The sequence below is a fragment of the Podarcis filfolensis genome, assembly GCF_964270895.1.
Source record: "Podarcis filfolensis genome assembly, chromosome: 1".
NCBI lineage: Eukaryota > Metazoa > Chordata > Lepidosauria > Squamata > Lacertidae > Podarcis > Podarcis filfolensis.
Window position 1 is genome coordinate 95,536,250 of NC_139604.1, and position 23,872 is coordinate 95,560,121.

The 23,872-nt window shown below is 42.3% G+C and overlaps 1 protein-coding gene and 1 long non-coding RNA gene across 2 annotated transcripts in view; both read left to right on the plus strand.

Moving 5' to 3' along the window:
* LOC310767021 overlaps positions 1–23,872 on the plus strand; it is a 962,895-nt gene that overhangs the window by 335,221 nt on the left and 603,802 nt on the right. The gene's annotated exons all lie outside the window — the stretch shown is intronic.
* On the plus strand, positions 7,597–16,256 carry EMC7 (ER membrane protein complex subunit 7). The gene is made up of 5 exons (XM_083620397.1): positions 7,597–8,007; positions 10,013–10,132; positions 11,548–11,686; positions 13,298–13,378; positions 15,828–16,256. Exons 1-5 carry the CDS (start codon positions 7,757–7,759, stop codon positions 15,978–15,980), a joined length of 744 nt encoding a protein of 247 aa, XP_083476523.1. The 5' UTR covers positions 7,597–7,756; the 3' UTR covers positions 15,981–16,256.

The following is a 23,872-nucleotide window of genomic DNA, read 5'->3' on the forward strand; positions in this document are numbered from 1 at the left end:
GCTTTCTCCTGAAAATCATTTGAAACACAAGTAACAGAGATGAGTTTTTGTTTTAAAAGTAATGTTTTAAAAATGCCTATGCTATTGAAACCAATAGTGATGTATGGAAGTGAGAGCTGGACCATAAAAAAGGTTGATCGTCGAAGAATTGATGTTTTTGAATTATGGTGCTGGAGGAGACTCTTGAGAGTCCCATGGACTGCAAGAAGATCAAACCTATCCATTCTTAAGGAAATCAGCCCTGAGTGCTCACTGGAAGGACAGATCCTGAAGCTGAGACTCCAATACTTTGGCCACCTCATGAGAAGACAAGACTGCCTGGAAAAGACCCTGATGTTGGGGGAAATGGAGGGCACAAGGAGAAGGGGACGACAGAGGACGAGATGGTTGGATAGTGTTCTCGAAGCTACCAGCATGAGTTTGACCAAACTGCGGGAGGCAGTGGAAGACAGGAGTGCCTAGCGTGCTCTGGTCCATGGGGTCACGAAGAGTCGGACACGACTAAACAACAACAACAATGCTATTGAAAATGTACAATAAAATGAACGTACAATGGAAATGTACAATAACTAGATGTAAACACCTTGGAATAGGGTGGAGACATCTCCACCCCGTCAACACCCCCTGGTTTGCACACAAACAGGAACGGAAGCTGTGCTGATGTGAACAGCTAGAGGGGAAAGAGCTGTGAAACGCACCAGGAGAAAAACAACTTCACTGCGCTCTAAGGCAGTAATGTGAACACACCCTTTGTGGGAAGAAGTCCACATAATGAAGGGTAGACATTCTCTTTTTCACTCTACCAGTTCTTACTGTGCACAGATATTACACATAGATGATCTTGATGATATGTGGCTTTTAATAGGACAATCCTTATGAGATGCAGGATTTAGGCCATAAGGGGTCAGTGCCCAATTTCCAATGGTTACAGTTAAAGATCAGCAGGCTACAATTATACTGTTAGATTAGTTTAAGCAGACCAGAGCAAATCCTTATTTTGAAATTAAGAGGTCAGCATTTACTGATAAGTTTGATTTATAAGAGAACTGATGGTCAGCATGGCATTGTTAGAAATAACACCTGCTTAAGCTTTGACTGATTCCAGAAACTTGGGGACAGAGAGATTAAATAGAGCCAAAATGGAATATACTTGCTGAGCCAAAACCAATTCTTATATAGCTGCCTGGAACATTATGCTGGGAGACTACAATGTAATAAATGCTAGCAATAAAAATGCTAAATGGTTTCTTCTATTGTAGCTGTTAGAATAGATACACAAAATAGCTTGAAACCTCCCACACTACCAGGTTCCACACTATTGCCTAAATGATATATTTAGTACTCTTAAATGCTAGAAATAGCAATGGAGCTACATTTATTATATCGGACAAAGTGCTTGAAATGGAATCATTAAAAGAAGAAAAACTGCTTGTAGAGTCAGAGAGAAAAAACAATAGTTTCATCTGCATCCATTTCACCAACATTTATACTTACTATGCAAATATAATAATCATTTTGAGCATTCACCACTTTTACATGTCAGCAGATCAGGTTCAAATCTTCACATGGGTTCTCTCATTAGAATACTAAAGTACCAAGGCCATATTAAGGGAAGGACTGGCTTGAAGAGTCAGCATGGTTGGATATCTGCCAAGGACCCATTCCCCAGGTGCAGCCCACAAAAACGAGCTCTCTGGATATACTCTTTGCCACTGCATCCTGCTTTCTTGTTCATCTCTTCTAATGACCCAGACAACAGCAGTTATTGAAAGAACAATAAATTGCCTGCTTGCTCATGGGCTCTCTGTCTTGTAAGCAAACATGGTAGCAATGATGAGAGTGTGCAGCAGCTGGTGATATCTTTGTAACAGCCCTGTGAGGTAGACTGAGTTAATACACATATATAAGCAGCAGTTCTTGCCAATTGATTGTAGTGTGTGTGGTGTGCTTGTGTGCAGGAGCAGAGGGGCAATCCGTACAGCATACCAGACTCAGTATATCCTCTGGTTTTTTGGTTTTTTTTACACTTTTGTGTAGCAGCTTTTCAAAATGCATGAACACTCCCACCACATATGAAAGTATGTGCCAGTCCTTTGACACACCCTCCAACGTTTAGTATTTATAGTTTTACATATAAAACTTACTTTCTGTGGAGTTAGAAGCCATTGGTACAGAAATGTAAAAGAGTTATGTCTAATTTTAGTGGAGATTGACCTGAATGGCATCTGTAACCAGATTTTAGACCAATGGGAGAACCAGTTACAGGTATCTGTCAATGCTTCTCCCATATAGATTTAAGATCCTTCATGGTTCCTGTGCATCCCTCTATTAATATGTAATACTTTTTGACACCAGTCCTTTGGTGCAGGACACAGCGTTTTCTATTAATAACTCAAAACATGTAGGAGGTTGTACTGCCCAACTTCAAACTACAAAGCTGGGATTATTAGGCAAAATTACATGAACTGTTTGTTAGCTGCTTTTGTACTTGTTTTAAAGTTCAACAGGCAGTACTATATCTCAATAACCATACAGTGGTACCTTGGGTTACATACGCTTCAGGTTACATACGCTTTAGTTTACAGACTCGGCTAACCCAGAAATATTACCTCGGGTTAAGAACTTTGCTTCACGATGAGAACAGAATTTGTGCAGTGGCGGTGCAGCAGCAGCAGGAGGCCCCATTAGCTAAAGTGGTGCCTCAGGTTAAGAACAGTTTCAGGTTAAGAACAGACCTCCAGAACGAATTAAGTTCATAACCCAAGGTACCACTGTATTTGTAAATTAATAACATGTAGTAATTGATATATGGTATGCCAAGAACAGGGACGCGGGTGGCGCTGTGGGTAAAACCTCAGTGCCTAGGACTTGCAAATCGTAAGGTCGGTGGTTCGAATCCCCGCGGCAGGGTGAGCTCCCGTCGTTCAGTCCCAGCTCCTGCCCACCTAGCAGTTCGAAAGCACCCCTAAGTGCAAGTAGATAAATAGGGACCGCTTTATAGCGGGAAGGTAAACGGCGTTTCCGTGTGCTGCGCTGGTGCTGGTTCACCAGTGCAGCTTCGTCATGCTGGCCACGTGACCTGGAAGTGTCTTCGGATGGCGCCGGCTCCCGGCCTCTTAAGTGAGATGAGCGCACAACCCTAGAGTCGGTCACGACTGGCCCGTACGGGCAGGGGTACCTTTACCTTTATGCCAAGAACAATGTCTAACAGGGATATGGGAAACACAAAAGGGGGCTTTGCCAGTCATAGCGAACAAGCAAAGTCTGTTGCTTGTTCCATTCAGAGACCATTTGAGGTGGTCATAGAGCCTATGGCAAACTCACAAAACATAAGAGATTCTTAAGGCCTCTTATTTGCAATTTAGCAGGTGCAGTTCTGCAATAAAATAGGGTGTGTTTTAATATATGCAATTATTTTACTAGATATTGTGCAAGGCCCCCTTTTGGTTAACCATAGGTAGTTTTGTATACATGACATAGCCGCCAGGGAAGACAAAAACACTGCAGTTCAAACATTTCAAGTCAGGACAGGGGACAAAAGTGAAGCCAGGCTGCACAACAACAGTGGCCATGGCATGGGAGTGAGAAGGGAGAGACATTGAGAGGGAGGAAGTGATGGTTTAAAACAACAACAACAGAAGTTTGAGAAAGGTACTATGGAAAATTTGACAACTCCACATCCTTTATTCTATCTCACATGATGCAGCTGAGGAATGGAGGAGGGAGACATTTGGGTACAGTGAGGAGAGACTGATAGTGATAGGAAGGAAAGTGGCTATTTTAAAGACCAGCAGAAGTTTATGTGTAGTAACACTGAGAGGAAAATGGCAGTTTCAAACAAAAGCAGATGTTTGAGTAAAGTTGGGATAAAAAGAAACACGGGGAAGGTAATTTTACACAATGGCAGAGGTTTGAGTAGAGCAAGCAGGGGGTGAAGTGGGGAGTGGCAGTTTAGAACAAGGTGTGAGTAGAGAGAGAGGAGAGCTGGAAAGGCTGTTGTGTTAACTTTTTGGTGTTAGCTCCTGTATTGTACCCATCACTCCTAATTCTCTGTGTTAAAATTGGTTTGTTTTATTAAAAAAAACCCTATCCCTTCCTGCCATCTTCTCTATATGGCCACCCTAGGTAGAAATGTGACCTACTCATAGAAGACTCCAGGATTTTAGCATACCTACTTTGCCATGTAGAAACAGAGCCATGAGTCTGAGGGAGGACCCCAAGGGCCACAAAAATTGATAGTATATTGCTTTAAGAAAATGCTACATCACTTTGAGAAAAAGCTATGAAACTGTTAAGAATGATAAAGCTTTGAACCTGCTGAGAATGCAAAAGCTCTTTCCCATGGGAAGAGAAGAAGCTAACATTTTTATCGCAGAACACACGCAGCTAAACACACAGGTTTACAAAGCACAATAGCTTCACGTAACAATGTTTCTGTATGGACAGCAAAACAGCCGATGCTTATGCTTATTGCGCAAGCATACTAACCTATAATAATAATAATAATAATAATAATATCTTTATTGTCATTGCCCCCTCTCAGGGACAACGAAATTACTTGACTGCTCCATAAAAACACTAATTAAAACAATACAGTATAATACAGCAAGGAAGATTAGATGACTTTCAAAGTCCAGGCTTCCCATTCAGGGCCGAGATCGCTCTGGAGAAGAAGCTGTTCTTAAGACGGCTCGTTCTTGTCTTCATCGTCCTGTATCTCCGTCCCGACGGCAGGAGCTCGAAGAGACAGTGACCAGGATGCGATGGATCTTTTACTATGTCCAGTGCCTTCCTATGGCACCTTGTGGCATAAATCTGCTCTAAGGTGGAAAGTGGGCAGCCAACAATTCTCTCTGCTGCCTTAACAACTCTGCACAACCCCATCCTGTCCTGGGTAGTACAGCTTCCGTACCACACACATAAGCCATAAGTGAGCACGCTCTCAATGGCACAGTGATAGAAGGCAAGCAGCAGTTTCTGCGGAAGATGGTTTTTCCTTAGAATTCTCAAAAAGTACAGTCTCTGCTGCGCCTTCTTCACAAGCCCCCTTGTGTTGACACTCCAGGACAGATCCTCTTGTAATTCAATGCCCAAAAATCTGAACGTTGTTACCCTCTCCACACAGACCCCATCAATCAAAAGTGGCTGGATATTGCTCTTCTGTCTCCTGAAGTCCACCACAAGCTCCTTTGTCTTCCTTGTATTTATGAGCAAGTTGTTAGCTCTGCACCACTCTGTCAGCCGCTCCACCTCATCTCTATAGTCCGTTTCACCCTCCCTTTCAGGGATGAGCCCAATCACGGTTGTGTCATCTGCAAATTTGACAACCCTATTACTAGGGTGAGCAGCGACACAATCGTACGTGTAGAGAATATAAAGGAGCGGACTGAGTACGCATCCCTGTGGTGTTCCTATGTTAGTCTTAAGCATTTTAGAGGTATAAGGGCCCAACCGAACCCTCTGGGAGCGGTCTGACAAAAAGTCCAGTATCCACCCACAAAGTGATAACGGAAGCCCCAGATCTTCCAGTTTAGACATCAGACGTTGTGGTAGAATGGTATTAAATGCCGAGCTGAAATCTAAAAAAAGCAGTCTGGCATAACCCCCCCGCTGCTCCAAATGTGCAAGGACGGCATGGAGGGCAATCGCCACAGCGTCCTCTGTCGATCTTTTCATTTTATAAGCAAATTGGAATGTGTCCAGTCCCTCTGGTAGGCAGGCAATGACATGATTTCGTACCAGCTTTTCAAAGCACTTCATGATTATAGGTGTGAGTGCTACTGGACGAAAGTCATTCAGATCTTCCGGGTTAGGTTTTTTTTGCTATTGGAACGATAATAGAGGACTTTAGGCAGGATGGAACAATAGCCTGGGCTAGGGATCGATTTAAAATCCCAGTGAAAACTCCTGCTAATTGATCTGCACAGTCTCTCAATACCCTTCCAGCTACCCCATCTGGCCCTGTGGCCTTCCTTGGGTTGATTCCCTTCAACACCTTCCTCATCTCTTCTTTTTCCACAGAGACTGCTACATTCCTTTGTACTGATGATGGTGATGGTAGTGATGATGGCAAAGCCTTCCCAGGGAGTGGTGGTGGTGGTGGTAAAGCCTCAGCAGGTGTTGCTGCAGATGTTACTTCAAAACGGGCAAAAAAGGCATTCAAATCCTCTGCGAGGGATGCCCCTCCCTCGTCTGCCAGGGAATCCTTGGATTTATACCCTGTTAATTCTTGTACACCTTGCCACACCTGCCTGGTGTTGTTACTTTGTAGATGATTCTCCAGCCGCTGTCTATACGCCTCCTTTGCTACACGGATACCTCTCTTTAGATCCGCTCTAGCTAAGCTGTACAGCGACTTATTTCCACTTCTGAAAGCAGTATTTCTTGCCTTTAGCAACCCCTGGACTTCCCTTGTCATCCAGGGCTTCCTGTTTGGGTAGATCTTTATCCGGCGCCTCTGTGTTACATTGTCAGTGCCTGAAATGTATCCCAACAATTAGGATGAGGTAATGTGAAATACTTATATGCATATGATTGGAAAGGGTTTTGTGAAGAAACTTATAAATAACCTCCCTAGACCACGAGCTGGGGGTTACAGTTCTTGCGGAAGGATCCGACCATAGCTGTCAACGTTTCCCTTTTTTTAAGGGAAATTCCCTTATTCCGAATAGGATTCCTCGCAAGAAAAGGGAAGAGTTGGCTGCTATGGATCCGACTGTAACCTATTGCTTCCTAAGTAATAAAATGGCTGGACTCTATCTCCTCCAGGTTCCTCAGTCTTATTGACAACGGGGGGGGGGGGATTATAGGGTTTGACCCCTTTCTACAAGTCCACCATTTAATTCAGATTTTATGTGAATGTATATAGGGGGGCAACAGAAATGCTACATTACTGCAGAATATGAACTGGGTGATAAGCCAGCATTGGTGGGGCTGCGGTTGGTTTAGATTTGTAGCTAACTCCCTCCCCCCCACTCCACTCCATTATAAACACCCCTCCCGTTACAGGTAACAGCAAAGATTAACAACGTTGCCCACTCAGGCCCCACTCGCAGCCCATATCCAGCCTTAAGTAGAAGTCTTATACCTTGTACTGAGTTTGCACTGAGCAAAAATAGCTTCTCTTAAAAAATACATTCCGCGCCCCCCTCGCATTAAACAAGACCTAAATTACGAAAAGCAGGCGCTCATCCCGATGCTGTAACTTACTACTCCTTTCTTTATTTTAGATGACAGCTGAAGGCAGCCCTGTTTAGCGAAGTCTTTAATATTTGATGTTTTACTGTGTTTTTAATATTCTGTTGGGAGCCGCCTAGAGTGGCTGGAGAAGCCCAGCCATATGGGCGAGGTATAAATAATAATAAAATTTATTATTATTATCATTATCATTATTATTAAAAATGCTGTATTGGATGTTTTTAGCGTTTGACGAGTGGCTGGGGAAACCCAGATTATTATTATTAATTATTATTAATAATAATAATAATAATAGAAATACTGTTGCCTAATCATAACTACCCTGAAACCCAGCAACGCTCTCCATGGGCAGCTCCCTGCTTTTCGCCCTGCGGCTCCTTTAAGAAACGTCTTCAGAAGAAACCCGGAAGTTGAGCTCTCGCATCCTCGTTCGTCACGGCGCGCCCCTCCACTTGGCGCATGCGCCGCTGGGGACGACGAGAGCGGCCCTTCCTCTCTCCCGGTCTTCTCTGCCGCCGCCTCCTCCCCCTCCTTCCCGGCACCTCCGGCGGTTGCTCTAATGGCGGCCCGGCCCGGCGGCCTCCCGGGGACGGCGACGACGATGTTGCGGCTGCTGGTGGCGGCCTTTCTCTTTGCCGCCGGCTCGCGGGCTTCGGAGGTGGCCGGGGGCGCCGCTAGCGGGGAGGCTGTGGGCGCCAGCGAGCGGTTTAAGATCGAGGGCCGGGCGGTGGTGCCGGGGGTGAAGCCCCAGGACTGGATCTCGGGGGCCCGGGTGCTGGTGGACGGCGAGGAGCACGTCGGCTTCCTCAAGTGAGTAGCAGCCGGGGAGAGAGGCTGCCGGGAGCGGAAGGCTTTGCGGGGAGAGGGAACGGATTTGTTTGCCTTTTTTAATTCAACCCCAACCCTCGGTCTCTCTCCCGTTTGGTCCCCACAACAACCTTGCCAGGTAGGCTAGCCTGACAGAAAGTGAGCCCCCCCCCCCCGAGGTAGGTTAGGGGAAATTCCAACTCGGGCCTCCCCATTCCTCGTCTGAGACTACTAACCACTGCATCATAGTACGAAGTTGCATCACCACCAACGTGTGCCTACAGAGACAGACAAATTTACTTGAAGAGATGGCTGTCTTTTTCTTCTGATTTCCCCCACACGTTTGAAATCTTAACAAATAAAAAAATTCCTTCCAGTACACCTTAGAGAGGAACTAAGTTTGTTATTGGTATGAGCTTTCGTCTGCATGCTTGGTATCTGATGAAGTGTGCATGCACACAAAAGCTGGTCTCTAAGGTGCTACTGAAAGGATTTTTTTTATTTTGTTCCAAGTACGGCAGACCAACACAGCTACCTACCTGTTTAAAATCAGGTTCAGAAAAGAGTCACCTTTCTTGAGCGCGGGGCAGTCAATCTTAGGGCATGCTTGTTGCCACTTAGATGAATGCAACAAATGTTGCTCATTTCAAAGGACAAAGAACTGGGAAACTTTTCCTCAAGCCTTTAAGGATACTGCTCTTTTTTCTGAACTCAAAAAGCACCGTTAAGCAATCACCAAACACCTCCTCTTTATTTCTGTAGTTTCTGTTTTCCAGCTTCTTGGTTTCTGCTGTGTACGGAGACACCTGCAGGTACCTGCAGTTGCCAGTGTGGTGTAGTGGTTTAGAGCGGTAGTCTCGTAATCTGGGGAAGCGGGTTCGCGTCTCCGCTCCTCCACATGCAGCTGCTGGGTGACCTTGGGCCAGTCACACTTCTCTGAAGTCTCAGCCCCACTCACCTCACAGAGTGTTTGTTGTGGGGGAGGAAGGGAAAGGAGAATGTGAGCTGCTTTGAGACTCCTTCAGGTAGTGATAAAGCGGGATATCAAATCAAAACTCTTCTTCTTCTACCTGCACCCTGTAATGTGCAAACATGAATCCTGACTGTTGTTTTCCGTAGAATGTGCATCCCCATTCTTAAAGTTAGCTTGTGCAGTAGTGTGCACATCTAATTGCTAGATAACATTATTCTTCTGAGATAGCAGGGTCACTGGGTGTTTTTTTGGGGGGGTGAGTGCTTTCTAGATTCTAGAATGTAGTTCTACAGGTATCTCTACTACCTAATAGGTGGTGCCTATTTCAGTAATGGCCAGTCTTGCACAACTCCTTTTCCACCTTGTGGTGTTGTGACCTCATCCTGCAAGGAGGTGTCCTGGAGCACAGAAACATATGTACATACTTTGAGTGTTGTCAGTTCCAGCTCCTCTTTGGAGACTCGAGTGCTCTGTATCACATATGTTTAGACTGAACATCATCCTGTATTTTAAAAAATGACAGACGATATGTGCAGTCAAGAGAAAGCAATGGCTATCCTTTCTATAGCAAAGATTATGCTCCTGCTCTTTATGTATAGGCAGGTTAATATTGAGAGCAAGATTTTTCTTGGATCCTTCTCAAGAGTTTTCTGGTTGAGAAACTGCGTCCAACAAAACTGTCTTTTCCATACATATATACACATAAGATGGTTTGAAAAAGCCATTCTGTACTTATGAGGATTGCCTTAGAACACTCAGTGTATCATGGCTGAGCCAAGATTTTCAATGGAAACGTCCAGCTCCCACTCTTACTTACAATGCCACTAAGCTGGTGCTGCATAGTACTTTAGTGAAATAGAGCATTGTGTTATGAATTAATAGGTAGGGTTGGTAATCCCCCTCTTGATAGGATGATAGCTCTTTGGTCTAATAAAGCTTTTTTGAGTTCTGACATGTAAAGCATCTGTAGCACATTTTAAATTATTGTAACTGTTCTGTGATGCAATTAAATATATGATAATTTTTATTTTTCAGGACAGATGGAAGCTTTGTGGTTCATGATGTTCCTTCTGGATCATATGTAGTTGAAGTCATATGTCCAGCTTATAAATTTGAACCAGTGCGAGTGGACATCACTTCAAAAGGGAAAATGAGGTGAGCGGCTATAGCTTTTTTTATATAGAATACTAAACCAAACTGATTTGCTATGGAAAACAGGGCTGGTTGGTCTGTTGGTAAGGCCTTAAACATTTTTGATGTTCTCTCAAATAAATAAATAGGCCTTAAAACTCCATAATTATTTGAATCCTCCACAGTTGCCTTCACTACAGCTCGTTTACTGCTGGCAAACCACAATCTGAAGCCTTGGATTGGTGGTGGTTTACGAACCTTCGTTTGTTTTAACTTTGGCTTGCTGTTATGTACAAACCCAACATCCTTCCATAACCATGGTTTGTTTGCACATCACAGATGTTCACCAAGCTAGAAAGGCATAGGGCTAGAAAGCAATCAAGCTTTAGAGAAACAAGCCATGCTTTGTTTGATCATCTTGGGGACAAATTTGTGGTTAATATGATTTGTTAATCAGACTGTGGCTTAGTGTTGGTTGTGAACCAAGCTCCTAAATTAATGTATCTGAAAACAAAACTTCTGCCAGGTGTGGTGTGATATATCATGAAAAATTTACTTTTAAAGATACACAAACTATATCTGAAGGGGTTGGATCTAGGCTTGCACATTTGGTCATGGAAAGGACCAAGATCCATTGGTGGCTTCTGCTGAAATAAGGAGGTGGTCATTTTAATAGATTTCCCTTTCTCCCTGCAGGCCCCAGCACCCCTTTCCACATTTCCAGATGCCCCCCCCAAAAAACCCTCCAGAGTACCTTCTCAGCAGTGCTGTAGGAACTGGCTAATGGGGAACTGACTAAAATAACCTCTTATTTTAACAGAGCTTTCTATCCACAAGTTAAAGCCACCTGGTTAAGCTAAGCTTAACTCAGTTTCTGTTTGGTGCTAATAGTTTACAGAATGTTTTTCAGCTATGTTTTCCTCACTGAGAATATCTGCACAGTGATTACAGTGGCTTACAAAGTTCTTTTGAGTCTATAATCTTTGACATTTAATGCTAGACATATGATCACTGCTAATTTGTTACATTTGTGAGATCTGTCAAACTTAATTTGTCTGATACTGGATTTTGCTAAATCTGTGATGAGTGTGTGTAAAATGGGTTGCTGTTGTTTTTCAGTAGCACCTGTTCTAGTTGCTATCTCCAAGGACATGCAGAATAAACTATTTTCAGGCCTCTCTTGGGAAAATAAAGTTTCACCAAGTAAACACATTTGTTGGGATATAGATGCACATCTAATGCAGAAATCTCTTATATGAGCAGGCGACCAAGCCACGATCCTATATACAATTATGGTACTTTCTTACAATCAAATTTTAAGCTGCTTAACTATTCACAGGATTATCACTTCAGTTCAAATGCAGTGATAGAGAAAATATCTAACCAAGATAATTTGTTGGGCTTTAATGGAGAAAGATACTTCTAAATGTCTTCTTCAGGGCAAGATTTGTGAATTACATCAAAACATCAGAAGTTGTCCGATTGCCATACCCGCTTCAGATGAAATCTTCTGGACCACCTTCTTATTTCATAAAGAGAGAGTCTTGGGGATGGACAGACTTCTTAATGAACCCCATGGTATGTATGGAAACAGGTGCATATGAACTGCTTGTTTGCCACTGATTAGCTGTTTATTGCCTATGTTTCAAAACCTATTTAAGGACCCTATTTGTAAGATTTAAGGGTAAACATTAAACAGATTATATGTTAATATGCCACTGTTAGAAGATAATCATTAAACAAGGCTTGTTTTCAGGCAGGCATCTCTTGGGTGCAGGAGAGGCATCTCTAGAGGGAGGGATGGTTACATCATCTTAACAGGGATTTCTTGTCATACAATCAGCTGGGGGGAAATTATGAAGCATTGTAGACCTAAATTAGCATCCCCAACTCCAGTTAATTTGCTATGCATTTGCAAAAAAAAAACAAACCCTCCAGCCCTATTGTATATAATATTTTTGAAGTAAACTACAAATGTGTAACTGTGTTTTGTAGTAGGAGTCTTAAAAGTGTGTTGATTTCTAGCTTGCCTCAGCTAGAAATTTCAGTTGAAACTGGAAGGCAGAGTGTGTGGCAGAGGAATGTGTTATAGGTTTGTTGTTGTTTTGAGGTTGAATATAAAACTGAAGGGCAGTTTGGGACGCTGGTTGCTAAAGCAACCACAGGTACCCATTAATCCTGGCTCAGTGCATATGGTAAAGGTAAAGGTACCCCTGACCATTAGGTCCAGTCGCAGACGACTCTGGGGTTGCGGCACTCATCTCTCTCTATAGGCCAAGGGAGCCGGCGTTTGTCTGCAGACAGCTTCCGGGTCATGCGGCTAGCACGACTAAGCCACTTCTGGCGAACCAGAACAGCACACGGAAATGCTGTTTACCTTCCCGCCAGAGCAGTACCTATTTATCTACTTGCACTTTGACGTGCTTTCGAACTGCTAGGTGGGCAGGAGCTGGGACCGAACAACAGGAGCTCACCCTGTCGCGGGGATTTGAATCACCTACCTTCTGATTGGCAAGCCCTAGGCTCTGTGGTTTAGATCACAGTGCCACCCGCGTCCCAATGCATATGGTAGGACTTGTTAAATGGAATAATTGAACTAGCCTAGATACAGATGCTTCAGTTATGCAGCACATTAAAAAAAAATTAAAATACCACACGCTGTGATACTTGGATATAGATCCACTCTCCCCTTTATTTGTATATTGTTGAATAATAAGTTAGTGTCTATTTTGACTGCTAAAACCCTGCCAGAAGAAGTGGTTTCTCTGCTGCAGTAGTAATCAAAGGATCTACTCAAGGAGAGTAGATCTTGACTGGCTCAAGACTATGGTCATTGAGCCCCAACATGGAGTGTTTTCACCATATTTTTCATTTTTGGTGAGATTATTGGAATTTCTGTGCAGCCTCAGGCATATGTAGCTGCCTTTGGAGCTGTTGACCCCATCTAAGTATGTCACTGAGATGCGCCACTTGTATATCACTGTAAACCATGGTTAATATTTTACCCACAATCCTAGGTTTGGGTATTAATCTGATTCACGGAGTCATAGTTTGTTTCCTGGTGGCCATTCACAATATAACTTTTGAGGGATTCTTCTTTTATTATCTATGGTACAATACGGCAATATTAGAACTGCTGCATAACAGAAGAAATACTAACATTTTTTTTTAAAAAATCTCCTGTTTAAGGTTATGATGATGATCCTTCCATTGCTGATCTTCGTATTACTTCCTAAGGTTGTCAACACAAGTGATCCTGACATGAGGCGGGTGAGTAAGCTTTGCGAGGGTTAACACTGCAAATATTGTATCTGAAGAAACCAAACCAGTCCAAATAAATATTACAGTCCAGAAAGTGTCTGGGAATGGTTTTTCTATTACCACTAAGATAGAAATACAGCTGTGGGCCAGAAATACAAGCTCTCTAATAATGCTTAATTATTCAAATCTTTATACAGAAAACATCAAATTCTAAGAGATGCTAAAGCTAAATTGTGTGCAGTGTAAACTTTGTATAATGTATTCAATGTATTATTTTCAGTCAGGGATAAGGTAGAAAGTGAAAGAACACAAAGAGAGGGCTTTAAGAGGATGGAGAGAGATGTAATATGAGGAAAACAAAAAAAAATTTTTTTCCTTCCAGTAGCACCTTAAAGACCAACTAAGTTAGTTCTTGGTATGAGCTTTCGTGTATCTGAAGAAGTGTGCATGCACACGAAAGCTCATACCAAGAACTAACTTAGTTGGTCTTTAAGGTGCTACTGGAAGGAAAAAAAATTTTTTGTTTTGACTATGGCAGACCAACACGGCTACCTACCTGTAACTGTAATATGAGGAGACCAGGAAGCTGCAGCCTTAGTGTCATTGGACTGAATGAAACTAGTGTCTGAGAGCTGGTGTGTGTTAGGACAGTCCGCTTCATCTCAACAACTTTCCATTCCAGCCCACAAAAGGGACCAAGATCTGTTTGATCCCACCCAGACACAATCATACAAGATAACTCTTAGCTGCCCACTCATGCCGTTATTGAGAAGCAACAGAGAGTTGTACTTGGACATCTTTCATCAGTTTTAGGTTGCCTTTCTGGTTTGGTTCTAGGAGCAGTAGAGGCTGTTGCAACAGCCTCAATTTCTGCCAAACCTCTTTGGGTGTGAGCCAACAGCATCCACTCTTTTTCCTGCTGGCAGAAGCAGCAGCTGCCTAAAGATTCCTTGCTGCTGATATTAGGAATTAGCATGAGTCTGTTGGCTTATAGGTGGTGAAGAATGTTACTCAAGCAGAGCCCACTGGGCAGAAAAATAAGTATGTCTTGGTTCTGGATGGGGAGCATGTGTAGTTTTCTACCATCATTTTGATTTCTTGGGCTGCACTGATTCCTTCATCTGCCCATTCAGTGCTATGGCCATTTCGCCACTAGTTTGTCATGAAAACAGAGGCACTCATTTTGAGTTACAAAAATAATCTACCAGTCTCTTCCTATGTTGAATGAATGTCTCTGAGACTATTTCTGATAATTTGTGTTATCGTCTCCTTTTCTGGCCTATTGCAATTAAAACAAGAATTCACATCCTAGTCACGTTCTTCTGTGACAAATCCATTATGACAGAAAGTTTTAAATATTATATTTATTAAATAATCCTAATTTATTGTCCTTTCACCATGCGTTATGCCGAATAGCGGAAGGCTAGAACAAAATGGAGATTCAAGGTGTTTACTAAATCTTCTTTATTTAGCAGTATCTACTGTTTGTCTTTGGCTGCTGCTTTTTGGGGTTCAGTTGGTATTAATTTCCTTTCCTTCTAAATGACCACTGTCTTCAGTAGTTCCTTACAGGTTTCACATTATTTTTGAGTTAATAGGTATAACATTCTAGATCATGAGATAGATGTTTAAATCTTCCATTTTAACTCTGGCTGCACACTTATCTGAGAATAAAGTGGAACTTACCTCTGAAAACTTGCAAAAGATTGCATTGTAAATGTTTAATATAAGGTTAAAAGTGGAGGCAGATCAACTGCTTGATCTGATGCATTTGCTGATGTGAATCAACATGCGATCTGCTCTCTTGGGCAAGAAATTGATTGCCTAATGGAAAAGTGTAGTTGACAGAATCATGGACCATGTCCTCTGTGGAAGACATTGGGTAGGCTGCAATAGATGTAAAGTGTTCTGTTCAATTTTGAAAGGCTAGGAAAAATTAAATGACCTACCTCAAATCAGGCCCAGATCTTTTAGCAGACATATTTTAATAGCAGGCAACTGTTGGAAGGAAATAGCTTTTCAAAAAGATGCTTGACATATATTGCCATGATAGTTCAATTTGTTTTAAACAATTTTTAAGAACCAGTGTGCCAAATTTTTTAGCATTTAAAAAGAAACTTTTAAAATTTGAAATTGGGAGAGATTTCAACCAAACTCATCTTTTAAAATTTTAATATGGCAATCCTTTATCCTGTAACACTACTTTAGACATGGTTATCTCTGTTTTTTTGCTTTTAGAACTCCCTTTTCATTTATTTATATCAATATAACACAAGAGGTTTTTTTTAAGTTGTAGTTTAGGCTGTGGCTGTATAAAGAGTCTATAGCGGGGGTATATGGGTAGAGAGCAGCTGCAAAATGACACCACTACTGACAGAACAATTAACCAAATTGGCGTATCTTTACGATTTGGAAATGGTTTTACTTAATACCTTCTTCTCTTTTTGTATGCATTTAGGAAATGGAGCAATCAATGAATATGTTGAATTCTAACCATGAGCTGCCTGATGTGTCAGAGTTCATGACAAGACTTTTCTCTTCAAAATCTTCTAGCAAGTCCAGTGGTAGTAGCAGTAAAGCAGGAAAAAGTGGGGCAGGAAAAAGGAGGTAGTTGTTTGTTTCTCTGGAGCCACAATTTGCACAGCTCTGTTATGTGGTATCATCTATATGTTCTGTGGAAGAACAAAAAAGCCACTACTGTAACCTAAATCCAATGTGAAATTGGACATGATACAACTGTTGTGTGTGCTGTAGCTTTTTAACCTATTTAAATATCTTGTTCTTTAAACACATGGGGACATTGCTTCACTTCTGTATCTCTGTAAAGACCGATGAAGAGTTAACTCCTTTGTAGAGAATGACATTAAAGAATTTAAATTATGTGAAATATATTGATGATTCTTAAAACATCACTGTAAAGCATCTGATTTCAAGAAACCAAGTGTCTTTAACCCACTGTTCTTAACTTACGTAGTCTATAAATGCACAATATTTTTCTTATTGAAAGAGAACCTCTTTTGATTGATTTGTTTTTATTTGAAGCATTTTTACACTGCTCCTCGGGTGAAAAAGTGTCCCATAGCTGCTTACAAAGGTCAGTAAGAAGACAGCTCCTGACTTTGGGCATAGAATCTAGAACATACAACAATGTAAGGAAAAGGGAGGAGGAAAAAGATAAATCCAGGCAGTACTTCAAAATTACAATGTACTTAAAGTTGGAAGCAGGAATAGAAGCAATTAAAGAGTTGAGAACTGCTTGTAACAGCAAATATAGTGGCCCTGATTCCCTTCTCTCTTTCCTTTGGTACCAGTTCTTAAATTGCCACGCTAGTTTTTGTGGAGTACTTGTGGTTTTCCTTTTCATCATGGAAGCATTTTTGAGGGGAAACTGTCCTACTGGGAGTGCCCTCACGTACGATCCCTTGCTGCTTAGAAACCACACATTCTCTTGCCTACCTTCCACCACTATAACATATTAACAAAAGCTTTGTGAATGTAAGTCTACACTGGTTTATCTAAAATGTTTTGGATAAAAATTGTTGACCATTTCTGTGCTTGAGACACTAGTTGTTACCTTGCGCCTTCTTAGCAGAAACAACAGAAGAACTTAATGCTGTAGCAAGTATGCGCAACAATCAACAGACAAGAATGCTGGCAGGCAAAGGAAACTGATACCCTAATCTCACATGTTTTATAGGGATTCTAAACCTGTGGCCCTCTAAGATGGTGGTGGACTTAAATTCCTATCAGCTCTGACCTGTGGTCAAGCTGGCCAGGAATGATGGGAGTAGTAGTACAGACACATCTGGAGCTCCACAAGTTCTTGATTCATGGGCTAGAGCAGGCTTCCTCAACCTCAGCCCTCCAGATGTTTTGAGACTACAATTCCCATCATCCCTGACCACTGGTCCTAGCTAGGGATCATGGGAGTTGTAGGCCAAAAAACATCTAGAGGGCCGAGGCTGAGGAAGCCTGGGCTAGAGAGTATAAATGGTAGATGAAGTGCTGAAGGACAGGAAGTTTAGTTTCTGCCTTGTGAGAGAGGCATCATTCCATTCTTGGCTAGAGCCTCTAAAATGCAGTGCATAGCCAGTAGGCTTGGACACCCAACAGCCTAGATCAGGCATGGCCAAACATGGCCCTCCAGCTGTTTTGGGACTACAACTCCCATCATTCCTAGCTAACAGGACCAGTAGTCAGGGATGATGAGAATTGTCGTTCCAAAACAGCTGGAGGGCCAAGTTTGGCCACCACTGGCCTAGATGTTAAACAGCGTGGGAAACAGAATTGACATTTGTTGGACCCCAAAGCCATGGAGCCAAGCAACAATATCCTAGTGTTACTTTCTGGTAGCAATCCTCCAACTCACACCTCCTTGAGTTGCTAATGAAGAACAATTCAATGATGGTCTAGAGCCACTGAGAAGTCAAGGAGAACCAACAAAGTTGCATCCCTGCCCTCTGGACTCTCTCTTGACAGAGGCCATCCATTAGGACAACTTCGGCTGCCTCTGTGCCAAACCGAAGCCTGAAAGAAAATTAGAATGGATAATTTGCTTTCTCCCGCAGTACCTGCAGCTGGCTAGCCTTGCCCAGGAAAAGATCATTGGAGATTGGATGGAAGCTTTTTAAAACCTCTTCAAGAGGGGTTACACCACCTCTTTCAAGGCAGTGGGTATAACAGCTTGGCACATTTTAAAGGACAAGTTCATGAAGGTGACTTTCAAAGGCCCTTTGAATACATGGTATGTCCAGAAGTTATGCTATCAATATTTGATGGTATTGAAGGTCTTGGAAATTTGTTGCACCCACTCTTTCTATATCTCAGCATAGATGGTTGCTTGGGATTGCATGTATGTCTTTCCACTGCAAAGCTTGAGACCTAGGGAAGTGGTGGTATCAGCAACATGAATGTGTGGGACCCAAAGTCTTTCCTTCCAAAATTCTAGGCTGATCCCATTGTCTTTTTCTAGAAGAATTATATGTTGTGCTGCATCTAGAGCAATTGGACCCTAAACTGATTATTATTACAGAATGAATTGCTCAGTCCAAAGCTGATAATGAGACTTTAAGAGTTGTTTTGAGATTAATTCTACCCATGACTAAATTGTCTCAATTTGGGATACTTTTAAAGGGTCTGCTGGGGCCATGTAATCAGCATTAGCCTTTAACACGAAGGGGTGGAATTAATTGAACAACTAAATCATCTGGGGTGTTTTCACAGACTGAAATAACTTAATCAAACATTAATAGCAGCAGGGGAGAAGTTTTATATCTGAGACACAAAATAGAAAAGGTGCTGGTTTATACAAATCACGGTTATTGCAGAAAGGAGAACAAAGCTCACTGCCTTTTAGCATGAAGACCAGCACTGAACCAATATGCCATTTATCACAACTGCTCATTGAAGAAGTTGGTGGGGGCAGGGAGCAATTGAAGCATTTGAAGATTATTACAGTGCTGCCTGTGACTCTCGAATTCAAATGAATCCAGATATATAAATCTACATGTCTTCATAGAAGTTCCTTTGCTCTCAAATGAGCATAGAGCATTCTTAGACAGGATTTCAAAAAATAGCGGCTGCACAGGACTCTCAATGTCTTCCATAGGAAAGGCTAATTGCAAAAGCTTTCCGTTTGCTGAAGTCTGCTGGGGAACCTGTGGCCCTTCCGATGCTGTTGACTCCCAGCTCCCATCAGCCCCAGCAAGCATGGCTGATGGTCAGGGATGATGGGAGTTTTAATTCAACAAGAGCTGGAGGGCCACAGGTTTCCAGCCCTTCTGCATTGGTTTGTGTGATGGGTCTGTACGATGGAATGTTCCTACGCTTGCATTCTAGAGTGGTTGAAGGAGTCATATGGAGAAATGGGTAGGAGAGCAAACCCCATTGACCTGCCTGGCTTGGCTCAAGATAGCCAGTGGGAGGCAGTTATGGAAGAAGCACACAAATCCGCTTTGCGATCTCTCACATAGCAACATGTGGAACGGTGGGCTAGTGCCGAGTTCATTGGCGTGGCTCTTTGCTGCACGGGCATGTTTTTCAAATTACACCTTGTTGATAATAGATCAGATCAGTAAACAGAGCCCTCCAAGGAAATGAGACAACATTCCAAACTCATTCACATGATGTTGGTAACAGAGGTTCTGTTCAGAATGCAAGTGTCTCCTAGCACTTGCCAAGGGTAGGTGTGCAAACTGAAGGAATTTGAATAGGACAAACAATTATGAAGTGGATGGAGAAAAGAGACCAAAAGCACTGCAAAGCAGAATCAGAACACCTCACCTGCAGAGGCAGAATTGGTCTTTATGAATGTATTTATTTTATTATTGCTCCTACTGCATATATAGCAATTGCCAGATGGTGATGTCTACAAGAAAGGAGGATGTGAACTACGGCATTGTGTTCCAGATATGGAAGGCGTTCACTTCTTAAACATACACTATCTCTGAACATGGCAGAGTAAATTATTCCAGCAATTCTAATGTACAAAGAGTTGTATTCTCTACCATCCTGACTCCCTAAAGCTACCCTACTGGATTCCTTGTTTGTGTTTCCTAGATACCATTCATCCCATTCATCATAAACAATCATGTAATAATTTCTTTATATGTAACTCTCTTACATGCAGGGAGTGGGATCACTCTTAGTTAATGGTATATACAAACTTGGCCAGCGAAGACACTGGACGTTAAAAGCATCATCATTTCTAATGTAACCGACTGCATTGTAACAATGGCCAGAATCCAAAGTGGCAGGCATTGTGTTATGGGTACATGTGGGGAATCTTCAGCTTTCTCCTTCCAGTTACTCTCCCTCACCCTCTCCAAAAAGTCCACTGAAAGTCAGACCCTTTAGAGCAAAACCCAGTTAGGTACATGGGTATCAACCACCTCCCTCGCATACATGCACACCTGCAATTGTTTCTCATGCATACATGGGCCAATCTTGATCACAGCCAATGTGATTTAACGTTCAGTTAAAATCTGTGGGCCAAAGTATGGCAGTTTGCTTGTTTGTGCCATCAATATGCACAGTGTTTTACAGAGCTGAATGAGATAGGTCTCTGCCTGGAGTTTATAATCAAAGAATAAGAAGAAGAAAAAGAGGCGGTCAGTTAAGCTACATGTACTCAGCTGCATTTACAGCAGAAAGCATGGGAATGTTCCACTGTCCAAATAGAATTGGATAGCAATGTATTGCTCTGGTTTCCTTTGGACCACATCAGCAAGGCTGAGAGGAGGGTTGTGTCACCTGGACGGCCCAGCACCTCCATACACACTACCTAGGCTTGCAGTGAATTTTGCTTCCAGGTTTAATTCAGAAAGGAAGTGTGCCTCAATTATTAAAAGTTTGAGAATCATTGGATTGGAAGGTATGAAATTGTTCTACTGATTGTTTAATATTGTATCTCAAAAGAGGAGATCTTTAAGAGATTGTTAATTTAATTATCTAGACTGAGATTAAAAATTGTTCATAATTGATGATAAAGTTAAAACAATTTACCCTGTTTAATCCTCCCTAGCTAGTACTCCTAACATATGGAGTTGCTTCCCCATTCCATTCAGCAAGAAAATAATTTATCAAAATTCTAGCAGGCTTGGATATAGGACCCCACCTTCCCATGCAATCTGTAAAGCAGCTGCCCTTGGAAATGCGTTTATCTTGTAGCAATTATCTTGTCCTGCCTGCTTCTTTCATAGGCGTAGGCGTTCCAGGCAAATATATACTTACTCAGCTAGCTGTGACATGTCTAGCCTTCTCTTCACTTGGGTAGTATGGCACAAAGCAGACATAACCCTACAAGAGCTGCGAGAACTAGCAATTAGCTTTTGTGGCAAGCAAATGGACCAGTGGGTCTGGCTAATGAAATGTGAGCCTCTTTAGTGGAACTATGGTGGTTCCATGACTTTACTAACGTCTTAAAACAGCCTTTTTCAACCTTGGGTTCTTGGATGTTGTTGGACTACAACTTCCATAATTCCTAGCTAGCAGGACCAGGGATCAGGAGATGATGGGAGCTGTAGTCCAACAACATCTAGGAACTCGAGATTGAAAAAGCCTGCCTTAAAGAAATAGTGTCAGTTGACATAAAAGGCGGATCCGTTCATATTGAGATTACCGGGGCTTATTGCTGAGCGGGGCTGGTGTGAAAGAGCTATTTGTGTTATCCAGGGCCCATAGGCAATGGACTCTCATTCACTGAAGGTTTTTAAATGGGTTGGGTGGTCATCTGTCAGGGATTCTTTAGCTATAATTCCTGCATTGCAGGAGGTTGGACTAGATGGGCCTTGGGATACCTTCCATCTCTACAGTTATATAATTCTACATTTTGATGGCATATATGCAGCTGCTGCTCTTAATTTCTCTTATAATAGCAGCGCTTTTTGAGCTCATGCTGTTGCAGGAATTAGGGTGACCACATGTATTCCAGCAACTAGCTGAGGCAGTAGCTGATTGCGAATGGTGCCTCCATGTGAGCCTGACCTAGTAGTTCAGACAGACACACAGGTAACCCTATAAGGCAGGGATGGAGAACCTGTGCTATTCCAGGTGTTGCTGGAACCCAGATCCCATTATCCCCAACTAGCATGGCCAACAAATTTTGTAGGGCCGCAAGTCCCCCATTCCATAACATCATAAGAATAGCTTTGCTGGATCAGACCAAAGGTCCATCCTTTCAGTGGGAGCCTCCACAACCCACAAGTGGGACCTGGATGCTATACATGGGCTGACGTCTAACCACCGAAATGCATTAATTACCAGTAAAATCTCAGTAAGAAGCTGAAGGTATTATTTTAATTAAATCATATTATATTGCATAACAAGGACATAAGAAGATAGGAAGAGCCTGGAGGATCAGGCATGTGTCCCATCTAGTGCAGCATCCTGTTCTCACAGTGGCCAATGAGATGTGTGAAAACCTGCAAGCAGGATCCAAGCACAAGAACACTCTCCCCTTCCATGGTTTCCAGCAGCTGGTATTCAGAAGCATATTGCTTCCACGATCCATGGGAGCAGAGCATAACCTCCATCATGACTAGTAGTCTGAAATCCTAAGATGAAGGACAGAATAGAAAATAATAATAATAATAATAATAATAATAATAATAATAATAATAATAATAGATAGATAGATAGATAGACTTATCATCTGTGAATTTGTCAAATTCTGTTTTAAAGCCATCCAGGCTGGTGGCCATCACTGTGTTTGGGCAGGGGTAGTGGCCAGGTGTGGGTGTGGGGGTGTGGGTTGCAAAGGTGTCAGGGTTGGTTTGCAGAGCGAGCAGGTGTGTGTGTGTGTGTACGTGTGTACACAAGGGAAAGAACATTGGTATGTTTGCTAGTCCAGTCAAGAACGTCAGGTGGCCTCATATTGACACGTGAAGAGTGATTTGCAATTTGTTTAAGAACAAAAAAACAGCAGAGAAAGGAAAAGGGCTTCAATGTAGTCAAGGCAATGTCCTTTGTCTGTCTTTTGTGGGTAAATGTTACACTTTCCCCTTCTGTTGCCCTCATTAAAAATGAAAGGCAATAAAAAAGGTCTACCTTTAGGAACCCGCTGCTAAAAAGGACAATTTCGCAGGCAATTTACAAATCATCTTTCCCTACTGAGTCTCTTCTGATAAAAGCTATTTTTCTGTGATGAACCACAAATAAACCCTACACTTTGGAACTCATTTGGTGGCCCCATTTCTATACCTTTGTAATAAATGGTTAATGAGCCAGATTGCAGCCATTTGCTATCAGTGTCTTTCCAGCTAAACTTTGTCCTGTACCTGCTGCTCCCCTGATAGGACGAAATGACTGTTTCAAAGACAATTGCTTGCAGGATTTCGGCATCGGTTTTCTTTTAAATGGATTCATGCTGCTTATTCTCTGTTGTATATTTAATGTTCTCCCTGAAGTTAACATCTCTATATTTTTATTGCCTAATTTTTATATCACTTTCTAAGACAAGAGTTCACATAAGCTATCTAGAAGCAGACGTGTGGGATATTAAAGTAGTATATTCAGTGCTGAAGTAGGACATTAATAGGAAATTATTCCTCTTGCTTTTTGCTACAGCCTGAGTACTTCAGAAATCACAGCTCATTTGCTCCTTTTATTCCTGTGAGAACAGAGCAAGAAGCATAAAAATATTATATTTTCTTGTGTGTTAATGAGTTGTTCAGCACCAGGAAAATGTGGACCCTATAACTGAAATAATTATTACAAAGTCCGGCAGTCCCCAGACTGCTCAGGAAGACTGTGATGATGATGTACCTAGGCCCACCCTATACTGAGACCTTACTAGAGTCTTCAGAAGTTGTGCCATGACTGACTCACAAGTGGTTCATGACTTAAGATGAACCACACCAGCGCCACCATTTTATTTTACAGTGGTACCTCGGGTTAAGTACTTAATTCGTTCCGGAGGTCCGTACTTAACCTGAAACTGTTCTTAACCTGAAGCACCACTTTAGCTAATGGGGCCTCCTGCTGCTGCCGCGCCACCGGAGCACA

Bases quoted from the DNA above. Each gene is read 5' to 3' on its own strand.
- EMC7 (XM_083620397.1), top strand. From the start codon at position 7,757: ATGGCGGCCCGGCCCGGCGGCCTCCCGGGGACGGCGACGACGATGTTG. The intron at 8,008-10,012 runs GTGAGTAGCAGC...TTTATTTTTCAG, and splicing joins GAGCACGTCGGCTTCCTCAA to GACAGATGGAAGCTTTGTGG. The intron at 10,133-11,547 runs GTGAGCGGCTAT...TGTCTTCTTCAG, and splicing joins ACTTCAAAAGGGAAAATGAG to GGCAAGATTTGTGAATTACA.